At 45.8% G+C, this 25,709-nt stretch overlaps 1 protein-coding gene across 4 annotated transcripts in view; it reads right to left on the bottom strand.

The window, feature by feature from the left end:
- The window catches only part of ROR2 (receptor tyrosine kinase like orphan receptor 2), a 205,432-nt gene that overhangs the window by 24,527 nt on the left and 155,196 nt on the right, over nucleotides 1-25,709 (bottom strand). For all 4 annotated transcript variants that reach the window (XR_009223494.1, XR_009223495.1, XM_058566021.1 and 1 more), the window contains exons 2-4: nucleotides 23,948-24,025; nucleotides 6,759-7,046; nucleotides 5,835-5,865 (exon numbers count right to left, since the gene is read on the bottom strand). Coding sequence is in view for 2 of the 4 variants with exons in the window: in XM_058566021.1 (XP_058422004.1) it covers nucleotides 5,835-5,865; nucleotides 6,759-7,046; nucleotides 23,948-24,025 (397 nt within the window). In the remaining 2 variants the exon portion in view is untranslated. The remainder of the gene's footprint in view (nucleotides 1-5,834; nucleotides 5,866-6,758; nucleotides 7,047-23,947; nucleotides 24,026-25,709) is intronic.

Below are 25,709 nucleotides of genomic sequence, written 5' to 3'. Positions count from 1 at the left end.
TATAGATGAGGCTATTCATTAGATGGTACAAAGGCACTAGACCACTGATATAGAAAAATGTTACAATAGAACCCTGGCTTATACCAGCATAAAAATCAACTCCAGATGGAGTAAAAATTATATCTATAATATGTTTTAAAACTCGAAAAAAACAAATATCCTAATTAAAAACAGACAAAATGCAGTCTATTCTGGTTACCTGCAGTAATTTTCTACAAAGTGGCCACAAACACTGAATTAGCAAATACTGCGCCATTGCTCCTGGGGAAATACAGAGACAGTTTTGTGCAAGTCTGTGATCATAACACTTTCATCAACCTATCAATGCATAACCTGGTTTTATGTGTGTTTCTGTTTAAAGACATCTTATTTAATGTGTGTCGATGATTCATTCACACTGAGCTCACAGCCAATAGCACTGTAACTCATGCCTGGACAAAGCTCATCTAACACACGTGATTTCTCCATGAGGCCCATCACAGCCTTCTTGCCCTTGAGAACACTAGACAGTACTTCAGCACCATGCTTGGGGCCATGCTAAACAGCGAAATCACTAAAAAAAAGCACAAAATGTAAATAGACCGGAAAAGGACCCTTTTTACAATAGGAGAGCTGAAACAGGAAGGCAGACCTCAGCTGGGAACAAGCGCTTTGGGCGACTCAAATTTTTCACTGTTCCGCACATGTCCAGGAGTGACCATGAAAACACCCTGAGTATTGATTTTGGGGTTAACAAAGAAACTTTAGTGAGTAAGAGAATTTGCAAGTTTGGCATCTGCAAATAAGGAGGATAGACTGCATATGAATGAGCAATTCAATGGCTATTAAACCAACAAAAATACGTTCAACTTCACTATTTACTGGTGAAATCTAATGTAAAATTACTATTTGACACCCAAGACATTGGCGAAATTTTAATTTCTGACACTACAACCTGCTCGAAGACGTGGGGAAAGAACTCGTGCTTTGCTGGTGGGACTGTGAATTCCACAGCCACTCTGGAGGGCCATGTGGCCACACCTGGTGGGCGGGGGGGGGGGGGGGTGCTTGCAATTCCACTCCCCGATCTCCACTGCTGGAGGACTCAACCCACAGGGACATGGAGACATGGACATTCAATAAGACAGTCTGTAGCAGTGGAAACAACCAATCTTCATTCAGTAGGGACATGCTTGATTAAGTGGGATTGACAGAGAATGGAGTCCAGTCGTCCCCCCTTATCCCTTGGTGGGGGAATACCTTCCAAGACCCCCAGTGGATGCTTGAAACCGTGGATAGTACCGAACCCTATATACACTGTGTTTTTTTGTATACATAAGTACATAATAATAAGTTTAATTTATAAATTAGGCACAGTAAGAGATTAACAACAATAACTAATAATAAAATAGAACATTTATAACAATGTACCGCAATAAAAGTTACTGTAGATCTTAGCAACTTCAGCATATGATTTTTTTTCTTTCCTTACTAAGTTGAGAACTTTCACATTCTCACTTAAAGGAAGCACTTTACAGCTTCTCTTTGGCATATCCGAATTGCCAGTATCACTACTCTTGGGCTTTGGGGCTGTTATTAAGTAAAATAAGGGGTCCTTGAACGTAAGCACTGCAATACCTCGATACCCCGACAGTAGATCTGATAACCGAGATGGCCTACTAAGTGACTAATGGGCAGGAGCATCTACAGCCTGGATCCGCTGGACAAAGGGATGATTCACTTCCGAGGCAGGATGGAGCAGGATGGCACGAGATTTCATCAAGCTACTCAGAATGACATGCAATTTAAAACTTATGAATTGTTTATTTCTGGAATTTTTCATCTAATATTTTCGGACTGCGGTTGACCAAAAGTAACAGAAACCATGAAAAGCAAAACCAAGAACAAGGGGAGACTACTGAATTGCCTATTTGTTAAAATGAACTTAACCTACATATATTAACATGGATTTCCAGATTGGAAAACCTTCCTCACCAACCTCCAAAAAAATGTACTTATATGTTACTTATAAGAGACCTACATAAAACAGAACACAAAAAGGTTGAAAAAAAATGGGACAGAAATAGTGAAAGAGGTTCCTGGAAAATTCAAATAAAAAGAATGCAGGTGCAGCAATACAAGTGTTAGACAAAACTAAATTCAAGGCAAAAAGCACTGAAAGGGACTTAAGAACAAAGCAAAAGCTATAGAGCCTCAAACCTATAGGTATTTAAGAACATACACACAAAATTTAAAAAAAATAGAAAACTGATAGAAAGTGGCAAATCTAGAATGAGTATGGATGACTTCCACATATTTTCAGATATCTGTAACCCATGTGGACAAAAAAATATAGACACTTTTAATAACACAGTTGACATATGTGATCTAATATATGAATCGAGATACATGTGGCCACCGTCAGAGCACACTTATTTTTTGAAACAACAGGAAATACTCACAAAGATTGACCATATCTAATTGGCTACAAAGAAAACCTCAACAAATCACCAAAAGTAAAATACATCCCAAATTCACTGATAATAATGCAACAAAAATAAGAAAATAACAAAAAATAAAACCCTATGTGCCTGGGAGGGAAAAAGATGTAGCCAAAATGGTATTCAGAGGGAACTTGATAGCCTTAAATGCATTTGTTTGACATTTAAAATAACTAATAAAAATTGCTTTTTCAAGAAGCTAGAATGACATAAAAGATCACTTGAACAACTACATACATACCAGAATGGCTCAACTTAAAAAGACGGACCAGACCAAATGTTGGTGAACATGTACAGCGACCAGAACTTTCCTACCTGCTGGTAAGAGTGCAAAGTACCTTAGAAAAAGGTCTGGTGTTTCTTATAAAACTCAGCACACACATACCCTATCAGCTAGCAATTCTACTCCTAGGTATTTACCTAACAGAAATGAAAATATACGTCCACAAAAACTTGTATGAGAATATACATAGCAGCTTATGCATAACAGTCAAAAGATGCAATCTGCTCAGGTGTCCATCAACAGGAGAATGGATAAACCAATTGGTATAGTCATATGATGGAACACTATTCAGCAATAAGAAGCAGCAACCTACTGATACACATACAACATAGATGAATCTCGAAAAAATTATGCTAAGTGAAGGAAGCCAGGCTTAAGTGGCTACGTGCTGTAGGCTTTCATTTCTATGAAGTTCTAAAACTAGTCCATGGTAGAAAAACATCAGAAGACTGGTTGCCTGAGGAAGAGGAGTTGACTAGGCAGTTGCACGATGGACTTTCTAGAGTGATAGGAATGTTCCGTGCCCAGAGAGAGGTTTGGATTACAGAGGTTTTTGCATTTGTTGGACCTTATTAATGGAATATTTAAGATGTGTGCATTTTGTTGTATGTAAGTTTTAACTCAAAAGGAAGAAACAAGAGTAGTACACAGATACTGAACTCTAGTTAATAATTTCCACGATGAAATATTTCAGGAAAAGCATACAAATATCTGCAACTTACTGTGAAATGAGTCAAAAGGTAAGATGGATTGATATATGGAAAGATCAGCGATAAAGCTAGCACGATAAAATGTCAATGGTAGGATTCAGTTGGTAGGTATACAGGTTGGATGTTCACTATAAAATTCTTTCTACTTTTCCATATGTTTGAAATTTTTCCTAACACATTAGGGAAAAAAGCATGAAGAAACGGGTCCTTGATAGGACAATTCAATTTAGATATTCATTTTCAACAAGTTTGTCTAAAAATTCATTGTAATTCTAATCAAAATACCATCATCAGAATTTTTCTAGGAAATTAGGGTGTTCTTTAACGCATGTTCCGGTGTTAGGCACAACATGTTAGATACAACATGAAAACTCATATAATTATTGGTAATTATTGATAAATGATAGAAAAATTTTAATTCCCATATGGTCAAGAAATAAGACATAAATAGCTATTAAAAATACTTAAGAAACAAACAACGTAAGGGCAATGGGCATAGAATGAAGACAGTTGACAAAGAGGACCACATGTGCCAGGAAACATGTGACACCAAGCAAGCCTCACTGGTGACGGGGAAGGGAAATAGCCAATACCCATTTTCTTCCTCAGAGTGGCAAAAACGAACAGATTTGGACATCAGCTTGGAAGAGCAGGAGAAACGGGTCCTCAAGTTGTGGCAGGGAGCGATCTGTGTGCACCGCCCTGGCACGATCGCTTCCAAAGGTGCATCCTGCGCCCTGATGGCTCTACTCTGCAGAATCTCCCCTGGAGAAGCTCTGTCCACCGTCTCGGGACACAAACTGGGAAGACACCTCGGACGTGGGAAACACGGAAATTCCCGTCACTGCGGGAAGAGTCACGCACTCCGTGGACAGAGAGAGGAGAAAGACTGTCCCAGAACTTTAACATATACTGACACACTGTTAATTAAACATGTCAAGTATAATATCATTCACGTAAAAAAGGGAATGAAAGTGAGATGAATCTCTCTAGGTACATACATGTACTAAATGCTGAGAAAGGCCTAGTCTGGCACATCCATGTGACCATGGAGGACATCCTGGGGCACGGGCCGGAGTGATGGGACGGGGTGAACTTTCACTCTTACCAGAACTGCCTGAACTATCTACACAAACGTGTTGACTTAATCCATAATTTAACATGAGAAGCAAATAAAGGTAAAAACATCGTTAAATTTTTATATAAACTTTAAATATGTAAATATATTTGATATATATTTAATAAATTACATTATAATTATATAAAATTATGATATATTTCATAATATATGTTTACATTATATAATATTTATATAAATTATATAAATATAAAAGAAAAGAAAATAATAATTCAACTTTGGAAATAACTTAAACCTCTTACGAAGCCTCACAGATGTGCCCTTGATGCAATTTCTTCTTTCCCCACTCTATTCATGAATAACTATTAAGGAGAAATTTGTGCTACTGCTCAGCACAGAACGTTCTCAGAAATCTGCATTCTGCAAGCAGCACCTGACATCTGCTAAGAGGGGCCCCTGCCCGCCCACCTCACCCCAGTGGCCAGTGTTTACAAGGCGCCAGGGGGACACAGATAAGCTAACACTGCTGGGTTAACTAACATGGCCTCCGTGTCACTGTTCAGAACATTCGGAAGTGAGGCACTGGCTCTCGGATCTGTCTGTGTAGGAAATGAGGAATCCGACAGCCACTGAGGACCTCAGACACAGGCACTGCAAAGAGGGATCCTCACGCACATGAAGACCGAACGTGTGAGGGCCAGGAGTCTTCCCAAGACGGACGGGTGCAGGGGAAGGACGCTGTAACTGGAAAGAGGGCCTGAGTTCACAGCCAGACCCACCCACAGCTCGAGAAAGACCAGAGAGCCAGCCCCTAGCCCCAGCCTCCTCATCTCTGATGCGGGTCTGAGACCCCGGCCACAGCAGAGGTGCCCCGAGGCTCGACGGGCACAGGTTTCATAAACTGCAGCTGGCGACACAGTCACGGCTGGTGCCAGGACTTCAGTGAGAACTGCCTCCCTGTTTCCAAATGTCCTTGAGACACCAGGGTCCTGGTGGCCCTGGCAACCTGGTCTGTGTGCTGACACTCCTTCTAGGTGTCCTGTCAGGTCCCGAGCGCAGAAAGGACTGAACAATGTTTGTTTTTATGACATTTTTTCCTAACATTAAACATGGAAAATATAAGTTTTCCAGCCCAAAGCAAGCACATTGCCATCCTTGTGTGAAGTCCAGCCAACTTCTAGCAGATTCGGCAAAGACGTGTTTGCTGGATTTAAAACCTGAATTCTTACATAACGGAAACCCTCAGAGAATGAGAAAATGGGTTGAGGAAAACGGATACTTACTGAAAGTTATGATTTGGGCTGTGTGTTGGACCTAAAAAGAAAAAAAAAAAAGGACAAGTTATTAATACTTCATGATTTGGAATAAAACTTTTTTCCACCCCAGCCAATGGTAAAGGCGGCCGCAGCCCAGGGTGTTCATTTGTGGTGAGCTGTCCGTGGGACGGGCTCTGCTCCTGCCCACGAGATTATATGCCAGGGGGCAGAAAACCACAGGGAATCGAAGGGGCGCTCTCTGCTTATGCAGAAACGTTTAGGAGATATTTTAGGAGTTTTTACTGTCTTTTCTCTCTCTCCTGTCATCTAACCTTGATTCACGAGGTCTACTTTACTAATTGGTGACAGAGTGGTCTGGGGCTTGTGTGATGGGTCCGGGGCATTGTGGGGACTTGCTCACAACTGGGATGAAAGGGGACACATTCCTTCCAGTCATTTAATTCTGTCGCCACTTGTGACAAGCACAAGAGTACAGAATTGTTACCATGTTCTGCTCTCCACTCTTTCTCAGCTGGGCCCAGGTTTCTGGGGGGCAGGTAGGTGCCTGTCTCCCTCCATCAGCCTGGGCCTGTCAGTGGCCCCCAAGGCCACCCTGCGCTGTGCACGCACGGCCAGCATCCCGGGGGGTGGCCTCCTGATCCTCGGCCTTCCCCCCACACCTCGCAGCTCACCTTTGCGTCTGGGATGGTTTCTGCACTCCAGGTTTACAGACCCCCTCCGTCTGTGTCGATTTGCTTTTATTACAAGTAAATGGGTAACAGGTTAAGCCGGGACCTCGTGCACAATGGGAAGGGCCCCAGGGAATGGCTTTATTGATTTCCTCTGTGCTGGCTTGTGTGTGTTCAGTTTCAAACTGCAAATCAGTCTCCCACTGGGCAGCTGTGAAAGCTCCTATCTGATAAGCAACATGCCTTGGCCGTCCTGACTCACCAAGCCGTACGAACAGCACGCCGGTGGCGGTAATGGTCTTCACCCCGTTGGTGGCCACGCACTGGTAGTACCCGGTGTCCGTCGTGTCCAGGTCTTGGATGCGCAGCCGAGAACCATATTCCGTCTTCCGGATGATGACCCGCCGCGGCTCCTGCACGACCGGGGCGTCATTCTTCAGCCACCGCACGCTGGGGGGCGGGTTTCCAGCCACCTTGCAGTGTAGAATTGCTGTCTGGCCTTGGACTATGGTGATATTGTTTACTGGCTCCAGAAAATTCAGAAAGTAACCTGCAAAGGGGAGTGGTCACAAAAGAGCAAACTTCAGTGAGGGCTGGAAGGAAGGGCTGCCTGGGGCTCCTTCTGTGAACTGCTTGGGGAAGGTTCTGATTTTCTCTCACATATATACAGTCCACTCTACTTACTGGCGGTAATTCTGTTCTAGAATGTTGCTGAGAACACTGAATTAGCAAATACTGAACCATTGCTCCCAGGAAAAATACAGAGTTAGCTTCCTGCAAGCCCCTGGTCATGGCATTTCATCAAGCGATCAATACATCACCTTGTTTTATGTGTGTTTCTGTTTAAGACATCTTAATATGTATTGTTGATACATTCACATTGAGCTCACAGCCAACAGCACTATAACTCAGCCTGAACAAAGCTCATCTAACACACGTGTTTTCTCCATGAGGCCCATCACAGCCTTCTTGCCCTTAGGAACACCAGACAGCACTGAAGTACCATCATTGGGGGCATTTTAAACAGCAAAATCACCAACAAAAAGCATAAAAATGTGAAAAACATGGGACTAAATAGACCACGAAAAGGACACCTGTTTACAGTATGAGCTGGAACAACGAGGCAGAGTGTCGCCTTGGTCAGCCTCAGCTGGGAACGTGTGCGTCGGGCAATTCAAAATTGTTACTGATCTGGACATGTCTGTGAATGACCACAAAAGCACCCTCAGCACTTATTTTGGAGTTACAAATATATTTAGGCAGTAGGTGAACTTGCATATATGGAATCCGCAAACAATGAGGATCGATGGTACTTCTCTTTCCAAAGTCTAAATCTAATCTAATCTCATGAATTTAAGATGTAAATTCTTGCTCAGAAAGTCCATCCTTCCTCCTACCACACCATCAAGCACAAAGCTACAAAAAGAAAATAGAAAAAACATGACAAAAGAGAGACGTCCTCAAAAGCAAGCTAGTCACTGGCCTGAACAGAACAGAAACGACGAGGCTGAGTGTTGCTGAAGGCTCTGTTCTGCCGCACCCGGGTCAGGAGCAGACAGAAGCCGTCCAGGGCTTGCACACCTGAAGGAAAATGGGCTGAAAAGTACCCAGAAAACAGAGCGAGTGGGGCTGGAAACGCTGCCCTGGAGGGTGGGCCCAGGTCAACCTGGTGCAGGAGCTCTCAGCTGGCGACAGGCTGTGTGGAGCCAGAGGAAGTGAAACGGACAGTGCAGGGGAGGAGTGTGTGTGTGGTGTGTGTGTGTGTGGGCATGATGTAGGTCAGGGGCTGGGAGGTTACTCTGCCAAGATAAACACGCACACTAAAAGTCTATAACACCTGGAAACAACTAAGGCTGGACAGACAAGACAATCAATCATTAGGAAATGGACTCACTTCAGACCAAACTAAGATAATAGAGCAATCTGAAAATGACTATAAAATATTTTCGTGATCTGAATCTTTTGGCCTGATTTCTGGTTGGTCCCTATTCTTTTTTTTTTTTAATGAAGTCAAAAGATTGAAAGATAGCATATATGTTATTACTGATTTAATTGGTAGAAAATTACAGGAAGGGATGGTTTTTATTCACAAGGGAGAGTGGACAGATATCTGTCCAGAGAGGTATCACGAATTAGCACTGATTATTATTTATGATTATTATTAAGAACATCATTAGGTTCTACCTTGATTCTCTCCTAGCCAACCCTTTTCTCAACACACTGAATTAAGTTGTAGAAGAGAATTCTTAAGCATGACACAAAGCGGGAAGGTAACTGAAGTGTCGATGACAACTCCATGAAAGGATGGGCTGAATCAAGCTGGGTAACATTTGGGATGTACACTCTTTCATTAACTCAACCACACAAGCTCAGCTTTGAACACAAGAACAAATCTGATTTGACAGTGTGAAGCAGTTCCTTTGATATCATCTGGGCTGCCCAGATTACGTTACAACCGTTTCACTGCGTTCTGGCCAGAGCCCATCTTAAGCAGAGAGTTTCACACGAAGCACCTTCAAGTTACCTAACACTCAAACACTACATTAAGGTCTTCATAACACTAAACGCACAAGAGGGCATATAACATAATCATCAAATTGTAATTTAAATAGCAAATGACATATTAGATTCAAGTCACAATGATCTCTTCTTTTTGGCACAAGTTTAATTATATTCTCATCTCCACACTGACAACAGTTCCTCCAAAACCATGGCTTCCCAGTAGACACATGCAATGGCTTCGTGTAGAGTAGAATGTGAGGGTCTGTGTCTCCAAGCTGACTAGCAAAAATCTAAAAGGAGCAGGCCCAGGGGTACTGAGGGCTGGGTCGTGGTGGTCGCTTCTGGTTCTCATTTCAACCATTTGGGGGACTAGCTTGAGAGTTGTCCTGCCACTACCCCCCTCCATTTTTAGGGCATTTTCATACATCAACTTGGGACATCTCCACTGATCAGCTAAATATCTTGAAAGATATAGAAGGATTGTCTTCAACATGGAAAAAACATTTGTCTAGAAAGTGAGAGGAGTGGTCAGAGAAGAAAGTTAAGGAGACTGTTCCTTTGGTACAACTGAGAAGGAAACCTGGGGAGAAACCATTCGGTCCAATTACCGTAAATAGACCTCAGTATCAATGTCTTCAAGAATATCTTTTTTACATCAAATGGCTATGGAAACATGGAACGCTTCTTCATCGTTCCCATCAACAGTTTCTCCCACGTCCTTGATTGCCAAATTGACAACTGTTTAGACTTAGTCTTTTGGCGTTCCTCAAGAAGGCTCCTTTTTGAGAAGGAGAAGTGCAGAACGGGAAATGAAGGAAAAATGAGCTCCTGCCAGCTCTGCCCTCCCTCCTCATGGGCACAGAGAGCTTGGTGTTAACCTCATCCCACCAGGTGGGACGCTGTAAGACCATCTACTGGAGTCAGAGCTAGGCTAAATTCAGAGACAGTGCCAGTCTTTCCCTTTTAGATGCTTTAGTAGTAATAGCTAACATGGACAGAAGAAATCCACGTGTGCTGGAATCAAGCACCTTACACACTTCATTTAATCGTTAAAGCACTGTTGGCCATATCTGTTTATGTGAAATATCCAGAATAGGTAAATCCATAGAGACAGAAAACAGATTAGTGGTTGCCAGAGGCTGGAGGAGGGGAAATTAGGGAGTGACTCTTAATGGGTATGGGGTCTCTTTTTGGGGTGATGGAAATGTCTGGAATTAGAGAGTGGTGATGGTTGCACATTACAAATGTAGTTCTGGAGTCAGGAAATGCCTCCGGAGGAGAAGTGGGCAAGGCAAGACCAGATGAGACCAGAGAGACAAACCAGGTAGAAGCAGGCAGGGGTGGAGGTGTCAGGCAAAGGTGAAGGCCCCTCTGTTGAAAGCATCCTTCCCAGAGTACTGGCGATCACCGTCAGCTTTGCTTAGACCAAGGGGTCAGGCCTCCACTGATTTCCTCCAAGCCTGAGGCGCCCAATTTATTGGGATCCCCTTCACTCTCAACTAGATGAACATTCAGCCCTGAAGCCACACTGTCTCAGTTCACAGAAAACAAAGGAGAATCTAGGGAAGTGATCTAGTCCACATGTGGAGTTCTTACCAACTCTTCTTGACCCTACATCGTCTAAACCAGTGGGGTTCAACTCTGTCTTCACACTGGGGTCACCTGGGAGCTTATAAAAAAGATCTGCCTGCACCCCACGGCAGTTAAGTACCAGTGGGGGCCTGGGCAATGGCATTTGTCAGAAGCTCTAAGTGTGCAGCCTGGGCTGAGAACCTCTGCTCTAAAGGGCCAAAGAGAAAGAAAGGGCTGTGGTTTCAGTGAACCAAACCCATCCAAGAACTTAGAGCAGACATGAAACAACACTGAGAAGAAGCATCACTGGAGGGGAACACCGAGACTGGAAAGAACGATCCTAAATGGCCAGCACCTACACCCGGGGAGGTTCCAGATGCAATGGCATATAAAAGGCCTGTCCAGCTGGGAATGGACAGGCAGAATCTCCATGGATGGCACCCACATCCCGACCAAGGCCTTGAAGCAGCCTCCTTTATGCTCTACTGGAAGCTCAATGACACCAAAACTGTAGGTGGATAATTTGGTAACGTCGTAAATTCATAGCTCCCTCCCTAGGTAGGTGAGGTAAACTGAGCCTTCAGAAAGAAATTAGAAGGCAGATAATGGAGAAAAGCTAATGTACATCCACGGTGTCAACACTCCTGGAATTGTATTTCCCCTTCCCACACTCTCCCCTACTGGAAGGGGTCCCTTGCTTTTCCTAAATCACACCAACCTAGTCCCTCGTTGTGCATGGCCGAGAATACCCTATCCTCAGATCTTTGCTATTTCTCAACGGTCAAGTCTCTGCCAACAAGTCACCTCCACAGAGGGTGTTCTCCTGGTGCCCCATCTAAAACATGCTCTATTCATTTCTAACCGGCCCCCACCCCACTGATCTTCGCCTGTTCCTATGGCAACATCGCATTTGTTAAATTATGATGACTGAAATATGTTTCAACATCAAGAATAACAAATGTTACATTTTTGGGTAATTTTCTCAATTTCATGGCTATTTCTCTTCCGGATTCAATTTAGAATCATCCTGATAGGGGCCGGCCCTGTGGCTTAGTGGTTAAGTGCATGCACTCTGCTGCTGGCAGCCTGGGTTCGGATCCGGACGCGCACCGACACACTGCTTCTCCAGCCATGCTGAGGCCGCGTCCCACGTACAGCAACTAGAAGGATGTGCAACTATGACGTACAACTATCTACTGGGGCTTTGGGGGAAAAAAATAAATAAATAAATTTAAAAAAATATCATCCTGATAGTTTCTTTTAAAACTTGGGGTATTGCTGGAGAAAGAACTGCATTTCCAGATGATCTGTATAAACTGCCTCTTGACAATATTGAAGAAAGCACGGTCTATGTCTCTATTTCAGACCTTGTCATCTATTCAGAAAATCTTTACCTTTTTTTTCATACAGACCGTCACATTTATTTTTAGGTAGATTTCTAGGTCCTCTATAATTTTTCTTACTATTGTGAATTGGTTTTATTTCTACTATTTCTATCTAAGTGGTTTAAGGCTTATAGAAAAACGATTAGATTTCTATGCATTGTACTAATTTCCTACTGCCGCTGTAACAAATTAGCACAAACTTAACAGCATAAAACAACATAAATTTAGTATCTTACAGTTCTGGAAGTCAGAAGTCCTAAAATCAAGGTGTCAGCAGGGCTGAATTCCTTGTGGAGGCTCCAGGGGAGTCTCTTTCCTTGCCTTTCCTGGCTTCTAGAAGTTGCCCACATGCCCTGGCTCATGGTGCCTTCCTGGCATTATTCCAGCCTCTGCTTCCTTACATCTCTAACTAGTGACTCTGACCCTGACACTGACCCTCCCGCCTTACCCTTGTACAGTGGGCCCACCTGGATCATCCACAGTCATTTCCCTCCTCAAAATCCTTAACTTAATGCCATCTGCAAAGTCCCTGTGCCATGAAAGGTGACATACCCACAGGTTCTGAGGATTAGGACTCAGACATCTTTGGGAGGCCATTACCCTATCTACCATGTATATTTTTCTTTTATCTTGCCATTTTACTGAACTATCTTATGGTTATAATAGTTTCTGAGTTGATTGTTTTGGATTTTCTACATAGATATCATCTTCTTCAGATAACAATAATATAGCCTTTCTGCTTTCAAAATTCATACTGCTCATATCTCCTTTTGCCTAATTGTTTTGTTCAATATTAATTCTTCTTGATTTAACGGTTTCTAATACTGAAATGTTGCAAACGTACAGAAAAATACAGATATTAATATAATAGTACCCATGTACACAACATAAAGATTTTTATGCTAATATTTTACCATATTTGACTTACAACACTTTAAAAAAAATAAATAAAACATTCCTGAATGCAACTAAAGCCCACTCCTCCTTAATTTCTCCCTCCCTCTCCAGAGAACTGGTATGTACTATTCCAATGCATATTTGTATTATTTTATATTTTTAGAAATTTTCCCTGCAAGATCATCCTTGCTAGCTTTTTTTTTTTTACTCTAAGTCAGCTTGGGATTTATCTTTGTTGATGTTGTTCACTTATTTTAATTACTGTATAATATTCCACTGTACAAACCACAATTTCTTTATTTCCCAATTGAGGGGCAGTACGTTGTTTCCACATTTTTGCTAGTAAAAGCAGTGTTTAATGACCACCTGTATACATGTGTCATCCTGCACATATACAAGAACACCTCGAAAGCATCCACCTGGATGCAGAAGTGATTATGTTATACAAGGCCTTGAAATCTTTCATTTATCTAGGTCTCAAAAGTGCCTGAAACCATCTGTACTCCACCATCAATGTCGAGTGAAGGTGTTTCCCCTACAACTTTGCCAACATCTGGTGTTTGGGGGCTTTTAAATATTCGCCATCTGATGAACATGAAATAGTGCTATTGTTATTTGGTTTGCATCTTAAGAATTCCTCATGAGTGTGAGCATCTTTTGGAAGGTTCCCTGCCCACTGGGGCTCTCCTTCTGTAGCTGTCTGTTCAAATCTTTATTGTCACTCTTTTCCTAACTTCTGCAGTTAATAAATTTTTTTTCCTTTTCTAATACATGCATTAAATGTGAAAATTCCCTTCAACTTCTTCTTTAGCCATCCAATAAATTATTTAATCTCCATACGGTTGGTCAGACCCAATTATCTTGTAATTTACATTATAATTTTTTCTTATAGCCAAAAGTAATTAAAAGTGTGCTGTAACTGCACCGTTGTCACAGAACATGGTCTACATGATGAGGATTCTTTGGTACCACTGAGATATGCTTTACGGCCTAGCGCAGAGTCAATTCCTGTAAATGTTCCACATTTGATTGGTAAGAATGTGTTTTCTCAAATTTCTCAGTGCAGGGGTTTATATACGCCTATTAGATCAAGCTTGTCGAGTTTATTGTTCAAATTTTTAATATGCTTATTTATTAGTTTCAATGACCTATGTGTTAACTGATTCTGTATCTGTCAAATGGCTGCTAGTAATTCTGTCAAGCTGCGTTCATATATTAGAAACTATGATCCTGGGTGCAATAAACATGAGGTTTATTACATCATCTAGTCCGCATATTATTATGTAAGGCTTTTGTCTAAAAGGCCATTTTTGTCTGTTATTAATGTAGCTACCTGATTTTAAAAATTAAAAATACAGAGTAGGACAGAGTCTATATTTTTAATTTTTAAAATCATCTTTTACAATTATGTATTTGACATGAATCTTGTAAACAACACATAAATCAACATGCTAATTGATGAGTCTATATGTGTTAATCAATGAGTTTTTTAACTGGTTTTATTTTTAATGCTTTTATTTTGCCTCTTCATTCTCCTTTCCTACTTTCTGTTGATTTTTTTTCTTTATTCTCCATCTTTCCCTTTACTTGTTTGAAAGTTATACTTAAGTGGAGGGCTTAACCACTTTTTATAGGCATCCCTAATTTGACAAAGTCTCCCACATATAACCAAATACCAGCACCTTGAGATGCGATCACCCCACGACCACCACAGCTTTGAGGCACTGCTTCCCAGCGTTCAGTTACACTCCGTTCAGAAGCCCCCAGTGTCATTACTATAGATGAGTTTTACTACAGGGGTCCATGTAGATCTGCCAACCTATTGACCAAGCTCTTCCCTTCCCAACACTGCTTGCCTCTCAGTCCTTCCTCCCAGGTCAGCTGAGCTCTCCCTGACTCACATTCGTTCTCTGGGTGAAGGACTGAGGTTGTCAACACTCCCGGTCTTGGTCTAAAAACACCTGTGACTTTCACACTTGAGTAGTAGTTTAGCTGGGTACAGAATTGCAGGCTGGCAGCTGCAGGGCTGTCCCCTGGCTCTGGCAGTTGCTGTCACACATCCTGCTGGTTCTTGGTCCTTTGTGGGTAATCTGACTTCTTAGGCTACTTTCCTTGCCCTCCCAAAGTATCACTAACTGTGAATTTATTTCTATTTTAGCCTCCTCAGGCCTCAGTGCCATTCTTCACAGCTGAAGATTCATGCCTTCCATCAATTCTGTAAAATTCTCTACCAACATCTCATGAAATAGTCTCTCTCCCCTCCCCCGTATTCCTCCTTTGGAATCTCCTTCTAGATACACACTGAACTTCCTCACACAATTCCTCAGAGCTCTCCACCTATTTTCATATTCCTTATCCTTTTTTTATTTTTAGCTATGCGCTATCTACTCTTAACCTGTCCATCAAGTTTCTCATTTCACTGACTACATTCTTCATTTCTAGAAGGTCTCCTTGCTTCCTTTTCAAATCCGCCACTGCTTTTTCTTCCTTTATCTTTAATCCTTCTGGCTTTATTGTTTACTAACTCACCACTCAGCCCGGGCCTCTCTGAGTTACTTTGTAATTTTTCACCGTAGGGCTGGTTTTTCTGTGGGAACTCCTTGAGGACTGGGTTCCTGCGACAGGCAGTGCCAAGTTTCCATGTTAACTCCTGGGCATGAGATTCCCCCACCACATTCTGGTAATGTACACGTGGTTTCCTGAGGTTCCGGTCCAAGCTGGATTTATCATGGGACAGCCTGTGTTTGCCACCTCGAGCCAGGGTGGAGGCAAGCCCTGTCCCCACCTCCCGGGTCTGATGGCTGAAAATCACCCCCTCTTTCTTAGGTCTCCTAGGTCTTATCTACAACATCTCAGTTCTCTGGACCCCCTGGACCCCCTTCTGGCTCGATGTTGAAACCCAAGGATCCTGGTGAACTGAACCCAGCAGAATAGTGTCTACAGCAGGAATGATATTTCATAGGCTTTATATTAGGGTATGAGAAATGTAAACATTTTCCGAAAACCAAACTTGATTTTTGTCTCAACTCCGTACTTCTCCTGATTGAAGGAAACGTAATATATCCAATGCCAAAGGAAATCAGTAACTTTAAGGTATTTATTTATTTCACGTAATCTCAGTCAGGAATTTCCTGCTCCCAAGTGTCCTCTCTGATGTAGTATTTATGTTCTGGAGGCTACTCCAGCATCAACACATTGGAGAATCCGATGTGTCTGCAGCTGCCCTTTGCTGCACCAGCTCTGGCTGAGGTGTCCACATCTTATTGGTGTCCCTCTACTCGGGAGCCCACAGATGCATCCACATCAGCTCCACAGCCATGTGGTGACACCACCTGTCACTGTTGGGGAGCCCATGTCATAACTGCAAGCCACCTGCAGCATCCAACTCTTCGTCTCAGATACACTTTTTCCCAGGATACTCGGGCTGTTCTCCAAGGCTACAAATGGAGAGAGGCCACCTCACATGGCTCCTGTCCCAACAGCCCAGGGCTGTCACCTACAAGTCTGTTTCCTTCCTATTCCTGGGCATTTCTCCATCTGTCTTGCAATTTCATCTAAGCATTGACATCTTTTACTAATATTTTATGGAGCACTTGTATATAATTTAAGTGGGAGGGTGGCCAGGTTAGTTTGGTTCACCATTTTCACCATCATTAACTCTCTGAAGGCCAAAATGAAAGCTAAAAAGAAAGTTCTCTAAAGAGTAGGCACAATATTGCTTTCTCCCTGGGTGTTTAATTCACAGCCAGCCATTTAACCTCTCTCGGCTTCATTTCCCTTATGTGCGAAATATGCGGTTTGTACTAACCATTGCTAAGCTCTCTTCTAGCTCACAAAGGCTTCCTGTAGAGCTGTCCCAAACCCCTCCAGACATGACTGAACAGGCCAAGAGGAGCCAGGCACGGGTGACTGAGAATTCAGCTAACTTGGATCCAGTCAGCGCCCACCGTGTCCGAGAGGAGAACAGTCTTCCCTTCAATTATCCAGGCGGGTTTCCCCTTCCTCACAGAGGAACTAATGCTAATGGATTCCATCTCCCCAATGCCCAGGCCAGCTCTCTGCTCGCCCCTAAACTCTGCACAGTGGAGCTGAGTCCAAGCATGAGGACACACCAAGGGCAGGTTACCAGGGACACCACTCCTGCCTCACAGACAGACCGATGATTAAAGATTATTTTATCCCAACCAACCGCCCACACATTCGCCAACTTGGTCAGATTACTTAGGTGTTTGAGGATCCGCTTGTTTACCAGGCCACACTGACCGGTCTGGGAGGGAGATAAGGAAAGCCTTATGTGCTAGGGGTCACGAGGTCACAGGGCTTCGATTGGTGGGAAATAAAACAGACAACCTGCCTGGAAGGGCAGGTGACAAGGAGACCCTGAGAGCCGAGGAGACCCTGAGAGCCGCACGGAGAATGTAAAGCTGGTCCTCCCGGGGGGGCGGGGGGGGGGGATTTAAAGATCAATAAACCATTGGGGGGGGCAGCGGCCGTGGTCACTCCTGCTCAGACTTTCCCGCTGAGCTGTCTAGTGGTCTGCACAGAACCAGCTGCAGAAAATGGAGGGGGTGCTTAACAGTGGGAGCAAGAGGGGCAGGAAAGGAGGGTGTGAGGTCAGAAAGGATGAGAATCAGAGAGAATGAGGAAAATAGGGAGAGGGGAAATGAAAGGACCTGAGAGATGGAGAAAAGCATGCGAGGTTGTTTGCGCATTTGGAGAAGGGTGCTGTGTGGTGAACTGCGTCCCCCAACAAGACGAGTTGGAGTCCCGGAACCTGCGAATGTGATCTTGTTTGGGAATAGGGTCACCGCAGGTGAAATCAAGTTTAGATGAGGTTCATATGGGTGGGCCCTAATCCAGTGGCTGGTGTCCTTATAAGAAGAGGGACATTTGGACAAAGACACACAGAGAAGAAGGCCATGTGACAACAGAGGCAGAGATTGGAGTGATGTGGCCACCAGCCAAGAAACTCCACGGATTACTGGAAACCAGAAGCACGGAGAGGCACGGGACGCTTTCTCCCTCAGAGCCTCCAGAAGGAACTAACTCTGCTGACACCTTGATTTTGGACTTCTGGTCTCCAGAGCTCTGAGAGAATAAATTTCTGTTGTTGAAGGCCCCTAGTCTGTGGTACTTTGTTATGACAGCCTCGGAAACTAATGCAGAGAGAGGGGTAGAGGGATTGAAGAAGAAAGGCAGAAGGGACTTGGAAGAAAGGAGATAGCTTGACAAACCAAGACCCACACACAGGGTGACACCCACATCCTCACAAAGGGACAGGGACATGTGCGTGCACGCGCACACACACACACACACACACACACTCAGAGGGCTCAGACACAGGAAGACAGACCCAGACATGGAAAAACAGATACAGACACGGACAAACTCAGAGAGAGAAACACACAAGAACAGGCAATGGGGGATATCCATGCACCAGCGCATATGGTGAGGGTCACACAGAGAGAAACGCACACAGATACAGACACAGAGAGGTGGAGGCACACACACACACACACCAGCGACAGAGAGAAGACACGCACACATGAATAAGCCCGTTGCAGTATGGTGTTCAAACCCAAGGGGTAGAGGAAGAAGAATTACTGCCTTATCTGTCACCTTCAGCAGAAACAACAGCAATTGACAACACCAGCCAGGTGACAGTGGCCTCCAGTTGCAGCAACTCCCTCCCAGCTAAAGTGCAGGTGGCCAGAAGCTACCCTGGGAGAGCAAGGGAGGGCTTGGGGGCCTCTGGGAAGAAGGAGGAATGAAGAGGAAGGCTTGGAGGCAGAAATCAGCCTCCCTGGGGTGGGCTCATGTGCACGTGTACGAGGCCCCTGCCGCCCAAGCTCAGCCCTGGATGGCACGACTGTGCACACTTGAAATCTCTTATCTATGGGTTGGGTTTTTCTCCCAACACTGTTCAGTTTCTCCAGATTCCAGACAGCCCAATGGGCACTGAAATTCACAGCCGACAGGAGGCTCGGGGGCTCCATAAATGGCCGTCACCTTGAGAGTGGCACAGGGCTCAGAAACCCCATGTTAGTTCTGTCCAGAGGAAGTTGAGAAACATTTCAGGCCTTCTGCTCACTGCCTGGGGAGCCCCAGGTTTCAGTGACCAGCCAGGCGACACTCAGTGGGGAGGTGCAGAGGCCCAGACTCAGCTGGACTCTGCCCCCAAGTTCCCAGACATAGACCTAATGCTAACTGCAGTGAGGATGCTGTTTTCAGTTTCACCCTGTCAGCCTTGGAGACCCTCACTCTACAGTAAACTCCAGGAAACAATCACACACACACACACACACAAACACTCTGAGAGTTCCAGAATAAACCAGAAACGCACCAACATACATGCTAATCAATCCACTTCCTACATAAATCAGGAACCTGACACTCAGTAAACAGAGAACAACAGGCCTCGTCTCCAGGCCAACGTGATGAACTCTGCTGATGGCTTTGTTTCTCTGTCCAGGGAAATTTTAGTTCAGCACCGCAGCTCAGCATGTTGCAAATATCAGGGGACAGCCCGGGAGTCAGGCATCGATTCCTGCCCTGTCATTTAGGATGCCCTTGGGATCACCTATAATTGCAATGTGTCCCCAGGTAGGGAGAGTCAGGAAGCCCCCTCTGGTCTCAGGTGGGCGATGAGCAGCCCTTCTCCCGAGGCAGGAGACACAAGCACGCCAGGCCTATTTTGGGAGGCTGCAGGCCAGACAAGACCAGCGCCACCCTCCTGCACTCTCAGAAATCATCCACTGCCCACAAACATTCCAAAGTACTGATTTTGCAAAACCCAATATGTGTTACATACGCATTTAAAATACAGCCTTGGAACAAAAGAGCAAATGGATTCTAGGCCAAATGTATGCTTTGTAAGCATAACAATAATAATAAATAGCATGTCTAATGTAGCAAGGAATACAAAACTCCTGTTAAATTCCATTCCCATGTTAACCCAGCACTATAACCGGAGTCCTAGGCCAGCTTCGGTCCTACCGATGACAGTACTTTGGCATACGGAAACTTCAGGCAAACTTCCCAGCTGTAAATCACATGTCTTGGGTTCCTTTTCTCTTCTGTATGGCTTTTTCTCTGGGATCTCTCTCTCTCTCTCTCTCTCGATACCAGCCACCAATTAAATGTTTAGTGCTCTATACCGGCACAGTGCATCTGAACACAAATGCTTTCTGTGCTTGTAACTAATCCTCAGGTCCTATTTTGCTCAGTGGAGGCAGAGCGGTCCTATCACTGATGGCCTGCCATTCCCACCTGCCTGCAAGTTACAGATGTGTGAGCATTATAAACGGTAACTGGATTAAAGAAATAGCTCATTCAGCCCATTCAGCTATTATTACTTTTTTATATATGATTTAAGCCAAAGTGGGCTGAGCAGTGACAGCCCTTGAATCTCCTTAAACAGACAAGCGCCTGGACTATCGAGTTTGCAGTGCCAGGCCAGTTCCTTCTGTCCCTGAGGCTATGGGGAGGAGGCTGGGGACAGCAAAGGAGGGGGGAGTGAGTCCCCTTCTGTGCAACAGCATAACCCAAAAGGAAGTAAAATCATCTACAGGACCAGAGAATTGGGCTGCAAGGGCAAGACTGGGGCCCCTGGGTCTCCCTGAGACTCACGGGTGCCATTCACTAGGATCCTGTCCCTAAGGGGCAGCTGAGGTCTCGACACCAGAAATTGATGGACACGCTGACAATCATAATTGTGATGATAACCAACGGTATCAGCATCCAGCCACTGCTTTCTGGGTGACTGCTGTGCGCTGAGCCCTTCTATCCCCCAAATGGCTGGGGGTGACCCTGGGCTGAGAGCGGTGCCCTGGCCCCAACAGGACAGCACAGCTGCCATCCAACCCAGGTCTGTCCTCTGGCCAAGCCAAGCTCAGACAGCTGCACTCACCACACTCCACTACCCTGGCTGCCACCACGGGGAAAACGGGCCCAGATGGCTGTGGTTCTCTGTTTCCTTTGGTACTGCCCTTTTACAAGCATGCATGCACACATACAGACGCACAGACACGCAGACACATGCATGCACATGTGCACACACACCCCCAGCCACCTGACTGGTTAACTCCTGTAATTGGTGCTTCCGTGCCCTGGAGAGGTCTAAGGCAAGCTTCCAACCCCTCACTGAAACTCCCCTCAGCACTGCACACGCATTGAAGCACGCATAGTGTTAACACAATCACTAAACTGAATGTCAACTAAGCAGAGGGTCCTGTTCTGGGCTTGAGAAGTTGCTTGAACACCAAAAAGGAGGTCCCAGAATCCCACCTAAGGCAGACTCGGACTCACCAACGTCTGGAGCAGCTGGCTAGATGGGAATAAAAATCTCTATGAACGTTCAGCCCACGGTCATTTCGGTCAGCAAATGCGTCTTCCACCTAAGTGGACCACGAGTCCTGCAGCTGCCTCTGCCTCCCAGAGGGCGTCTGCGAACACTTCGCTCCAAGGACAGCGGTAGCTGGGGTGGTGCTTCCCCCCACCCCGGGCCTGCGGGCCCCCAGCCCAGGCCCTCCAGGAGGCCCGCACTCCCTACCTGGGCAGAGGCGGCTGCATCTAAGGAGGGTTTCCAAGGGAATGTTAGAGTCTACGGAATGACTGCAGGTTGGAGTTTAGCCCGTTACTGTGGTTGGTCCACTGCTCTTCACCCGGCCCCACTTCCCTCCTAACTTCCCCCTCCGCTTCCCCTCCATCATCCTCCAGAGGTGCCAGGGTGATCTTCACAGAGAACGCATCAGGTTACACCACGTCCCAGGCCGAACCCTTCCATGGCAGAGGACGGCACTTACGACGATAGAGAACTTTCTCCTGCCCTCTAAAGAGTTGTGCATGCTCTAACCAGGACTGGCGACAGAACTCGCTGTGATGATGGAATATTCTAGATCTGTGCTGCCCATCTCAGTGGCCTCTAGCCACACATGGCCATTGAGCACTTGAAATGTAGCTAGGAGAAGCAAGGAACTGGATTCTTAATTTTATTTAATTTTAACTGATTTAAGTTTAAAGAGCCACATGGAGTGATGGCCGCAGTACTGAGCCTCACCGACCTCTCTGACCTCATACCCCAGGCCACAGCCACCACCTTCCCTCAGCTCCCCCAAGGCCCGGGACACACCCCTCCCATCTCCTCTTGGCCAGTGTCCACTCTTCAGATCTCAGTGCAACAGCCTGTCCCCAACCCAAGATGCCCTTCCTTTCCTTCCAGCTTACCACGTCCTCATCTCTTCCATCGGGCTACTCACCACAATTCCTAATTTTACAATAACCTGCCAACTCCCCAGTCCGGTGAACTCAGGGAGGCAGAGACCACACCTGTTTCGATCAGCAGCGCGTGCCCGGGCCTCACACAGCGCCTGGTACAGCAGGGCAGTCAGTAAATACCTGTGGGCCGTCTGGACCACTGGCTAAGTCTGACTTTTGAGAAAGGATTTCACAATCTAACCTTCAAAAACTATCTTGCTTCCTAAGAAATGTGTCCCGAGGCCCAGCATCGTACACAAGCGTCCAGAGCACAGGCCTTCGCTCCTGGGGGGCCACATCCCTGTGCTGATAGAGACCCTCCCCCAAAGGCAGCCTGGATCGTGCGAGGTCACAGCCACCAGATAAGGACTTCCAGGGGGTCAATACGAGGAAACCAACTGGTGTAGTTACTACACGTAACATCCTGAAGAGGAATCCTGGCCAAGGAGCCTCCACCCCAGGCACCACCAGCAGCAGGTGGAATCCCACCCAGCGATTTAAACGACCAACCTCTACGAAAACAGCACACAAGCGGGGAGGCATTCTGAGGCGAGAAGGGAGCTCAGCACCCTGGGTGACCCCAAGAAGCCCTTTCAGGACACAGAGAGATGTTCTAGCCACCTGAGCTGAGACAGGCAGACTCGATCATCGCTGCTCAATCCCCAGGAGACCTGGCCTTGGACATGTGAGGTGAACACATTCCTGAGGGGACCCACCATGTGCAGGGGGCCCAGAAACTATTATGGATTTCTGGGCTTTGAATAACGCTGAAAAAAAAAAAAAAGGGGGGGGGGTTGAAATAAAGTAGCCGTTTTAATAGATAATTGGTATGCACTGAATTGTGCCCCCCCCCCGCAAATTCACATGTTGAAGCCTTAACCCCCAATGTGATAGTATTTGGAGGTGGGGCCTTTGGGAGGTAGTTAGGTTTAGATGAGGTCATAACGGTGGGGTTCCCCGAATGGGATTGGCGCCCTTACTGGAGATCTCTCTCTCCGCCACGTGAGGACACAGAGAGAAGGCGCCGTGTGCAAGCCAGGAAGAGAGCGCTGAGGAGAACCAACCATGCCGGCCCCTGACCTTGGACTTCCAGCCTCCAAGACTGTGAGAAATTCCTGTTGATTGAGCCACCCAGTCTGTGCTGTTCTGTTACGCAGCCCGAGCTGAGGGAGGCAGTAGTCTAAGGCAATATGGGGACAGTGGATGAAGCAGGAAAAGGGCCACTTTCTCAAGTAACTGGGCTGCATCTGAGGAAATGTGTTCTATCAACTCTACAGACCGAAGACGCCTATGAAGTGCGCAAGTGAGCAGTGACCCTAACTGACCTCTGGGAAAAGCTGAAGCAGCAACAAGACAAAGAACCTGCTCCTTGGTGCCCCTGTGGAGGGGGCCACCTGCCCGCCTGAGGTGCCCACCCACTCTGGACAATTACATCAAGAGAACAAGCCCAGAAGACAGCTGCTTGCCAGCAGGAGACTCAGTGGCCAGGCCGGCAGTCCAGCTCCCAAGGCTCCTCTCAGGCCCATGGAGCACTCACCCCCAAGGCCCCTTCCTTCCTCTGGTGGCCATCTGCCTACCCCTGCCCTGTCACCTCCCACCCGCTGGCTTCCAACTGGCGCCAACCATCCCTCAACACTCTCACAACTGTGTCAAGAGACACAGCTGTGGAGGTCCGCATGAGACCACGCCCACCATGGGGCAGCACCAGGCCACAGGGCACCCTGGCCATCAATTCTGGCCAGGCCTTGAGCAGAACTGGCAAGCCAACCACAAGCCTCTCTACAGGGCACTCTGAGAACACTTCCGAACACCTGGATTCAAAGAGCACTTCACAGTTTACCTTTCAGAGTTGGAATAGGGCTGTCATGTCCATCCAGTTGTCCCAAAGGGTCATTCGGATCAGGAACCTCCACTTCCCCTGGGCAAGAGAGCACAGCACACAAGTTAATGAGATTGCACTCCAGGGCCTCTTCCTTTGCTTCTCACACAAACACAACAGTGTTCTAGCAAAACTGCCCACTGTTGGCAGAAAACCTAGAGGGATAAGGCATTATGGTAACTTCTAGAGGGCTTTTGTAGCATCAGATTTGATATAATAGTATAAGTGATTCTTAAGTTCATCCCAAGAGTGGCAAAATGCAAATGCTTTGCAGCACGAACAGATGAAGGAAATGTGACTGAAGCCCTGAGCTTCAATGGAAGGGCGAGAAATTAAAACACTGGCTGGCAAAATAAAACACTTCTGTAGCCAGAGTCAGCAGGCTGTCCTCCAGATACAGGGCCCTGATAATTCTGAATAAATTCAGAATTGGAAAATTTCCTAAGCAGCTCATTCCACTCCTGGCCCCCAGACCCACTGGCAGCCAACGGCCAAGCATGGATCTACCCACACCTGTGAGGACAGATGGTTCTCATCTTCACAACAATAGCAACCCCACCCCTCAGAGACTGTGCCAGCGGGAGAAGCCACTCCAAACTCATAACACCAAGGGCAAGAACAGATCCGGTCTGCTCAGGACGGGACACTCAACTTGGAATACAGCATGAAGACACGGGCCCCTGTCCCCAAATCACTGGGGAGGGACAGGTGGGTGTGACTGACGCCCTAGAAACCGTTTGGGCCTCAGACCCTTCTCCATATCCCAACCCAGTCCCCTTCTCATTCACTTTCAGACTTTCACCGGGGACCTTGGCCTGGACTGGGTCCCACTGGTGGGGGCGGGGTTAGAAACGGTGAAGTCAGGGGTGACTCTGACAACACATCTCCTGGATGGATCTGGGTTTATGGCATCAAAGCCTGTCAAAGAGTGGGACACACACACACAATGGAATATGATGCAGCTTAGAAAGGAAGAGAATCCTGATGCATGCAGCATCACGGATGGACCTTGAGGACATTATGCTAAGTGAAATGAGCCCGTCACAGAAAGACAAACACGTATGATTCCACTTATCTGAGCTACCCAGAGTAGTCCAATTCCTAGAGACAGAAAGCAGAATGGTGGGTGCCAGCAGGTAGGGAGAAGGAGGAATGGACAGATACTGCTTACTGGGTACAGAGTTCCATTTTGGGAAGATGAAAAAGTTCTGAAGATGGATGGTGGAGATGGTTGTACGATGTGAATGTACTTAATGCCACTGAATTGTGCAATTAAAATTGGCTAAGATGGTAACTTTATGTTATGTGTAGTTACCACAATTTTTTAAAAAGTCAAAGACAGTTTATAATACAATATTGGGTCACCCCACTTGGTTGACAGACGAGAGACAAGAACAAAGCATCCGGACACTTCAGACCCCTCTTAAGAGGAGGCCTTGCTCAGAAAAGCTGAGGTCTAAAAGTGGAGCACGAGTGATTTTCAGACGGAACCGGGCATGCAAGATTCTTCAAATTGTTTAGCTAAAACAATACAGGCACCGGTGTCTCTAAGGTAATCCTCTCCATACTGCCGGTTCCTAAAGCACAGGATGCTCAAGGTGACACACCGGTCTATAGCACCCCTTAGCAGTCAGCCCCAGCTCCCAATCAGCCAACAGGGAAGATTGTTTCTGAACGGCCCCGTGGCTTTTCACATCTAGTTTTGGAAGGTTCATTCTTTCTA

Source organism: Diceros bicornis, chromosome 22, assembly GCF_020826845.1.
Source record: "Diceros bicornis minor isolate mBicDic1 chromosome 22, mDicBic1.mat.cur, whole genome shotgun sequence".
Classification (NCBI taxonomy): Eukaryota; Metazoa; Chordata; class Mammalia; order Perissodactyla; family Rhinocerotidae; genus Diceros; species Diceros bicornis.
This window is presented reverse-complemented; position numbering and strand designations above follow the sequence as displayed.